Source organism: Sceloporus undulatus, chromosome 4, assembly GCF_019175285.1.
Source record: "Sceloporus undulatus isolate JIND9_A2432 ecotype Alabama chromosome 4, SceUnd_v1.1, whole genome shotgun sequence".
NCBI classification, from domain to species: domain Eukaryota; kingdom Metazoa; phylum Chordata; class Lepidosauria; order Squamata; family Phrynosomatidae; genus Sceloporus; species Sceloporus undulatus.
In genome coordinates this window covers 127,890,776-127,899,062 of record NC_056525.1, presented here as the reverse complement: position 1 = coordinate 127,899,062, position 8,287 = coordinate 127,890,776, and the positions used below count along the sequence as shown (strand labels likewise).

General features: G+C 46.6%; 1 protein-coding gene across 1 annotated transcript in view; it reads left to right on the top strand.

Annotated features, from left to right (window-relative positions):
* The first annotated feature begins 817 nt into the window (after nucleotides 1-817).
* The window catches only part of LOC121929043 (dynein axonemal heavy chain 2-like), a 12,062-nt gene continuing 4,592 nt past the window's right edge, over nucleotides 818-8,287 (top strand). The window contains exons 1-3 of the mRNA XM_042464363.1: nucleotides 818-2,576; nucleotides 3,082-3,211; nucleotides 3,646-3,828. Coding sequence (XP_042320297.1) covers nucleotides 2,458-2,576; nucleotides 3,082-3,211; nucleotides 3,646-3,828 — 432 coding nt within the window. The 5' untranslated portion in view covers nucleotides 818-2,457. The remainder of the gene's footprint in view (nucleotides 2,577-3,081; nucleotides 3,212-3,645; nucleotides 3,829-8,287) is intronic.

Below are 8,287 nucleotides of genomic sequence, written 5' to 3'. Positions count from 1 at the left end.
CAGCAACCCGGCCCCCGGCTCAAAAAGGTTGCCTACCCCTGACATAGGAGAATAGAAAAGAGAGATGGATTTGTGATCTTCACCTGGGGATTGGTGTGCCAAGAAAAACTCTTTCTTCTCAGACATGACTCTGCCTCCTCACAGACTCATGGCTGCCTCGCTGACAGTCCAATTGTATTCAAAACCCACCTCATTTGTGCTCTTTTCCATTTGGAAGATCCCATCTGAGTTCTTATGAAAGCAGGTCTTAGGTCTTCTCACTGTAGCAGACAGTCCCCTTGGAACTGGAGGCTGGGGCAAGCTTATTTCAGTGTTTGTGTGTGTGTGCGTATGTGTGCGTGCACCCGTGTGCATGTGCTTATGCGCCTACATGCATGTTTATTCTCTGTTTGGCAAGAAATCAGGTCTTTGTTGTCTTTCCACTGCTTAGATCTGGAAAAGTGTGATTTTCTGAGACTAGAGGTAATAAGCAGAAGGTTGAAATCAGTTTTGGGAAGAAAAACTGTTTTGGTGTGTACACCAGCATCAGTTATGAGAAGTCAGAACAAGTTTAAAGGTGTTTATGTACTGTTTCCAATAACTCTCAGACCTTTTTTTATTAAAGCTGCTGATAGTGGGACAATGGTCCAAAACACACTGCAGGGATAATCCAGTTTGAAATTGCTTTAATTGCTCTGGCTCAGTGCTAAGAAATCCAGGGAACTGTTATTGTGGCACCAGAGCTCTCTGATGGAGAAGGCTAAATGTCTCACAAAACTATAGTTCCCAGAATTCCCTAGCATTGAGCCAGGGCAGTTAAAGTGATCTCAAACTGGATTATTTCTGCAGTGTGTTTTGAACCTAAATGAACGTTGCCTGATGACTTAGCCAGTGAAGCTTCGAAAGCTTGTGTCATGTATTTTGTGCTTTTTAGTTGGCCCAATAAAGATACCACTGTTTTTGTGGATTTAGATATTTTAAAAAATAATAAAGAACTCTTGTATCTTTTCTCTTCCAAGTAACATTCAATTTTCTTAAAAACAGCAATACATGGGATTTCTCCCTCATTTCCTTGGGCTCTTCATAACACAGTTTTTCTGCTCTCCACTCCATGACAGTCCCAGGGTTTCTGAGCCACACAGACTGTAAAGTCTGATCTTGTCCATCGTAAAATCATTCCTTCCTTCCTCGTGTCTCTGTGGGCTCCAACCAGCGCACTGCATTTTGATAGAGTGGCCATCATTTGAGCTAGAAGGAAAGAAGCGTAGTATGGGCCTGCTTTTTTACGGCCCTTGTCTGCCCTTAGTCTGCATCCTGATGGCAGCTTATCCTTGGCTCCACCGGCTCTATTCCAGCCCTGGCCTCATCTTCTGTTCCCTGATTCTCCTAGCTGTACTTCAGAAATAATGCAACATAATCCATCATTATGATTAGGGATGTCAGGTTTAAGTGGGTGCCTGCTCCTTGACAATTAAGTCTAAGTGTTACTTGTCTGCTTTAAATTCACATTAGTAGGGCTGGATCAATATCATAAAAGATATAAAGACATTTAACATGCGAGCAGCTCTGATGGAAGGCAGGCGTGGTCAGGCCTAGATTAGGCTCTCGAGCCTTGCTCCTGGGGTGAGGGTCTCGCATGTTCCCAGAGCTCTTTGATTAGATGATTTCTTCAGAAGCCGCTTGCCTGCCTGGTGACGGTGGGGAGGGCAGGAAAGAGATACAGACAAACAGGGAGAACCAACTATCTGCCTGTCAGCTTCCATGCCATTTCCCAAGATGTTGGGACTCCACCTTGAGGAAAAACCTGTCTTGATTTTCTGAAGTGTGGATGCTCAGTAGATACATGCTAATCCATATGCTGGTTCTGCCATTTGTCTGCCCCCAATTATTTGGGCAGGGTTGCAGTCTAGTCGGTGACTACAACGTTTTGCCTTAAATCTGATGGGAGGGAGTTGTAACCCTTTTAACCATATGACTCTTCTGACAGGCTTTCTGGGAAAGGCTGGGTGCTGGATCAGACTAGTATCTTTGCCCAAGTTGATGCTTTTGTCCAGCGCTGCAAGGATCTCCTGGAGGTAGGTGGCATGTCGCCCCAAAAGGCCTGTCCCTACAAATGCTTTCACTTGTTTGTCTCATACAGGTTTCCAGGAATTCATATTTGATGTGAGTTGCAGATGTCATAGGTTGAGGTCCAGGCTGGATCTTTCCTACTGCAGGTCAGACCCATCTGATCTGGGCTCTCCTCAGGATGAATCCCATTTGGGGGAAAAGCAGGATAAAAATAAAATAAAATAAATGTTTAGGCTGCTGGTGGGAAGAGAGATAGCAGCCTTGAGGAGAAGTGTGATGAGTTATAGTGGTAAAAAAGGCCCTGGCCTCTTTGTCCGATAGGTCTGTGACAGCCAGCAGCACTTTGCACGCTGGGAAGATGGCAAGCAGACACCACTGCCTTGCTTCTTTGGCCAGAGGGGCCCCCAGATGGCCAGGAGCCTACTGGAGATGGAGGAAACCTTCCACAAGTACCTAAACCAACTCCGGAATGTGAAGGGGGGGATCCTAGACGTAAAAAACACCTCTTGGCACGAGGACTTCAACCGGTGAGAGATGCTCCCGCTATCCTTTGAAAGGCTTAAGGAGGGAGGAGTTCTAGAGAAAGAATGAGGGTTTCCATAATTATTGTTTTAGCTACAGGTGGGCCACATGTGGTCCCCCAGAGTTGTTTTTGCAACCCTCTCCTGTGCCAGAGAAGTTGAATAAAGTTGAATAAAGAGAAGAGGAGTAGGGAGCAGCACATCTTAGCCTGTCATATGTGAGGGACGGGCAAGTTTTTAAAATAATAAACCAATGACTGTTACCATATTTGTGTCCATTGGCTACAGCTGTTTGTTTTTTCCTGGAAGCTCATCATAGACAGGCAGCTAATGGGCTGTGGACCAGCACCAATCCTCAGATCACCAGTTTGAGTAGCACTGGTGTAAAGGACACTGGGAGAATAACAACAATCACTCCAGAGATGAGGCAAATCTAAGTTGGGGAATATAATGCCCCTGTGTGTTCTGACCATTCACTCCCTTGTTGCTTTGAATTCCTTGGGGACCACAGCTTCCGTGCTGGTGTCAAGGACCTGGAGGTGATGACCCAGAACTTGATGAGTTCCGCTTTTGAGACAGTGAAAGATGTCGAGCAAGGTGTGAAGATCCTGGACATCTTCCAGCATTTGTCATCACGAGAGGTACAGCTGAGGCAACTGCTGCCCTTTGAATCCAAGGCAGGGCTGAACTTGACAGTTCAGAAGAGAGAAAACAAGATCAGCCCCTGAATAAGATTGCACTTGCAATGGGGATATAGCTGCAGGTGACCTGAATGACACCACAGTTGGGGACTACATATTTGAAGTCTGAGAGTAAGACCTTGGGCATGTCATTGCCCTTAACCAGTGGCTGTCTTAGAAAGAGCTTAGCATTCTTTATCCCAACAGACACCACATGAGCACCCAACTTCTAATCCTGTTGGTTGCTGTTCTGTCAAAAGCCTTGGAAGCTGTGCAGAAGGAGGTGTTGGGAGATTTGGGGAACTCTGGGGAGTGCTCTGTTCTGCTGGAAAAAAGATGTGTCCATGTTTTAGCACAGAAAGCACATCCCACCATCCCTCCTTTCTCTCTCCCAGGCCATCAAACGCACCTTTGACAAGAAAACAGTGGACCTCTACATGCTGTTCAACAGGGAACTCGCTCTGGTCAACAAGGAACTGAGCAAGAAGGTGCCATTCCTCCCACCATACATGTGTCATTACTCAGGCATGGCCCACTGGGTTCGTGCTCTGCGACGTCGCATTGACAAACCCATGCAGGTGGGTCTTCTGTTCCTAGTCCTGTTCAGTAGACCAGAGGGGGAATGGCGTTGTCACTGCTCTGCCATATGTGGCTGGTGCCCATCTGGCCTGACTGTCCTTGAGCCCAAGCTTTTGGTGTAGTTGGGTGGGACTATGGAACACAAATCAGCTGAAATCCTACATGCTTGTGCATTGTGTAAGAGTTTACAATACCAAACTCTGCTAAGGCTATCCTTCACCAACACTGGGACTCACTGTGTCTCTGATAGCCCCCCTTGACCATTCAGTGGCTAGTGGACAGTGGCTGGGGGGATTAGAGGAGTGTCTGGCAATGTCCCCATTGCTGCCTGAGGACAACTTCTACAAGATCCACTGGGAATCTTCCAGAGGTCTAGCAGATGATGTCATTGATTTGCATCTTGTTATGGAAATATAGCCAGACACATTTCCAATCCCCTCTGCTCTCCACCAGCAATGGAACAGTAACTGAGGGTGGCTGTTGCAGTGTCTTGGTGAGTCCTGGGTAGCTTTGTCATTTCAGTAGGAGGAAGGGACCCTTTCTCCTACCAACCTCTGCAGCAACCAGACAAATAACCTACACAAGCACAAGGTAGAATTACTCTTGCATATATCACTAACATAATCCTGGCTGTAGATCCCAGGAGTTCTGATGGTCAGTGAGTTGGTGATGGTGGGCAGTCCAGGGTAAACTACACCAGGCTGAACTACACCTGAAGCCTCTCTTCATAACTTATGAGCAGTTAACCCCTGCCTCTTATTACTGTACAGCAGACGTGTCTAGTCTTCAAGAGGTTTCAACTTATTTGCCAATAATCTAGTTGTCCCTTAATATGGCAGAGAGAAAGTGAGCAATGGTTTTTCTGCTTTGGTCATCTGGACTACAGAAATTGTGGTGTGGTGGGCAAGCTCAAGGGATCCATGGGCTATTTTTCTGCCTCCATACTCTGCTTTGTAACATACCAGCCTCCCAAAAGTGAACTAGAAGGATTCTGAAGTCAACTTTTGGTTTATTAAAAACACATACACGCACACACATGCACACAGTTCTTTTGGAGGAGCCAAACAAAGCATGAGAGTGATGCATCTTAAAGGACAATAGCTACTCCTGATGGCTTTTCAGAGTGACAATTCCATTTTCCGCCAGCCAGAATTTTCCCACCATTTTGAGGGTACTGGAAGGATAGGAGAGGCCTGAATCAGGAAAAGGGCCTGAAGAGCATGCAGGCCATTTGATTCCCATCCCTCAAGTAAATTATGTCCAGTGGTTTACAGAGACCCCTGTTACCCAGTAACACACCTTTCTCTCACAGCAGTTTTATATCGCTTGTGGGGCTGGAGGAAGGATAATCCTCCCCAGCCCTCCTGTGACTTGTGGGCCCATTTGTTGGTCAGCAAAATCATTTGGCTCTTGGTGTAGCCACGATCACTGCTCTTTATGCATCGAGCAACCTCATCAATGTTTTTGTCTCTTTCTCAGCTATTTACCTCAATAAAGTTGGGTGGGATGCGAGGTGCCTTAAAGTGCATCTCTGACATATGGTCCCCTATTTGTTCAGAGGAGTTTGCTACTGCTTCCCCCTGAAGGCTCTGAGAGCATACCATCCACTAAAGCCCCTACAAGAGCGTTGGAGAAGTGCAATCATGGGTATCACAGGGCAGGATTTGGGAGGGGGATTCTTCCAACAAATAGAGCAGACACATTTAATCTGCACAGCCGCCATCATGGGGACTTACCATCAAGCCACCGTGAGTCCTCAGTTTGAGGGGAAAGGAGTTTGAAATAACTAATACAAATGCAATACATCTAAGGATGCCACAACAAGCTGGTCCTGAAGATGCTGTGGCACAGATACCAGAAAAAGCTTGTGAAATGAAACTCGCAGCCATCTATGCAAATCCACCAGTGAACAATTTTAAAAAAACATTGCTTCTTCTGCTATCTCATGTGGGGGGCAGACAATTTTTCTCTCAATGTACCCAGGGAATGTGTACCATTATTCCCACCCCACCCTCGGCTATACAACTGTTTCTGTATTTCCTGCAAAGTCAACGGTTCAAGATCAGCACCAGTCCCAGGGACCATCACTCTGAGTAACCCTGTTCCAAATCATGATATTCTATAACCACCCAATGCAATAGTGAGCATCAACAACATCAAAACTGAACGCAGGCAGTGTTCCAAAAGGAGGGCGTTTCTTCAAGGATGGTATTAAGCAGAGGGCAGCAACAGATGTCCTTTCCGGCCTAAGTAATATCAATCCAGTCGCCCTTGCACAGGCAAGAAAGAACAATGTGTCGTTGGCTATAACATAAGAACGAACCAGTGTGCCCCTACTGGACGCACCTCCCCATAATCCTTCATCATAAGCTGTGCTGCTATGCCTTATGCTGTTTGCATGCCGCAGTATCTACAACAAGGTTGCATATCCCCACCCTGGTTAGAAGCTGAAAATACCTCCTAAAGCTTAGCATTCAGGGCCAAACCTGTTATAGTCTCGAGCACACCAGCAACAATTTTCTCCCTGAGGTTACGCAGTCTCTGCTCTCGTTTCATAGTCTTCAAACCACGTAGTGGGGATCTCGAACGCACCCGCTCCCAGTAGTGTGGATTTCCACACTAATTTCAGTAATTGCCTAGAGAACGAAACAGAGAAACGCAGGCTGTAGCAGGGAGCCGCCTCATGCCTATCACCCAGCCCCATATCACTTCGATGCAACCTCACTTGTCAAAATTGATGTCCATCAAAGCCCTGCTTCCTTCACTGCTCAGGATTGACCAGGAGGGGGTATCCATGCGCTGTCAGGCAGTCTTTGTCCAAGCCTCTGGTCCATTCCTGGAATGTCTTCCTCTCAATCTCGTCCAAGGCCTGCAAGAGCAGTGATATGTCTGGAAGCGCTCGGTCTTCTCCGGTCCAATGTGGGGGATAAAGTGGGCATTGGACAAGACAACTGTTCCGAGGAGGAGAAAAAAGAGGGGGGGGGCTGTTTCTCAGAAGAAGATGTACAGGGAGGGGATGAGGTGGATACTTCTGTACACAATACTCTAGTCTCTTTCTCTCTCCTTCTTATGAAGACTGCCAGAAGACAAGACAAGTCAGGAAGAGCTAAGGTCCTGCAAAGGCAGAAACGAGTTAAAACATCTGGATGGACAAAGTATGGCCCTATGGGCTGCATGTGGCCCTAGGTCCCCTGGGGTTCATTTTTTGAAAATACATTTGTGTTCTCCAATGGACACCCAACATCCTCGGGGGATCATTTATGTCAAGGTTCGGCCCCCCGGGTTATTTTAGGCTGAGGAGAAGACTTTCTTTTTTTTCTCAAAAAGAAGTGAAATGGGAAATAACTCCCAAGTAGGCCTTCCTGGCCCTAAAAAGGGCCCAGGGGAGCCAAAGGTATGGCCAGAATGACCCCACATTACCAAGCGGCATTCAGAGATTTTAAAAGTTGCTCTGAGAAGTCGCTGGGGGTACAAGTGAGGCTCCCTAGTCTTACAGCTGCCCCGCCTGACTTAGGCTGCATTCCTGGACACTCCTCCTGGCAGTGGGCTCTCAGTTTTCCTTCCATTCCTGTGAGGAAACCAGGGACCTGCTCTATGCTTTCTCCCACACAGGCCATGTCCTCCTAACAGACAGCTGGCAATTGTTAACTTTTATGGGCCCTAATCCCTTTCCATTTGGCCTAAAAGAATCGGGAGTTTCTCCAGAGAAGTAACATTTCCAAACTCTGGTTGAAACGACCCAGTAGATAGATGCATGTTCCTTCACTCCTGTGGTTTTTAAATATAACAGCCAGTGCCAACCAGCCTTTCAGCCACAAATAAAAGCAGCATCCAGGTTCTCTGCCTGAAAGCACAGCCTCCTCTTGTACTGGAAGGGCTGGTCTCTAGCAACTTTGCCCACCACATGTAAATGTGTATAACTGGGGCATGGGGCTGTTGCAAAAGCTGCCTAATCAATACACACAGGGTTTTTTTGCTCTGTGAGACAGGGCTCCATGTGTGAGAGCAAAGGGGGAGGTGAGGTAACACTAGCGAATGACAGCTGACGTTGAGCCACTATCCCCCCCAATTCCTCTTTCCCCTAGGTTCCAGGATCCATCCTCCAGTCTTGAGCTCAGCTAGAACATTAGTTCACTGCTTGATCAACAGTGGGCAGGAATGAAATGGGGAAAATAAAATCCTGGTTGCCCATAAACTCTTTCAGTGGGTGTAAAAAGAAAACACATATGCCACATAGAAAATCAGGCCAATTACTGTGCCAAAATAATATTGTTTTATATATATTACTTCTTCTTCTCTTATTATACTAATATATATATATAATATATATATATATATATATTCTTTTAAAAAGCTTTTGCCATTGCAAAACTCAGCATGAACTCCCCAGTCATGCGACTGGCGGGACCATGCGAAGAGAGAGAGTCGCACTGCTAGCCTTTAAGAGGCCACCGAGGG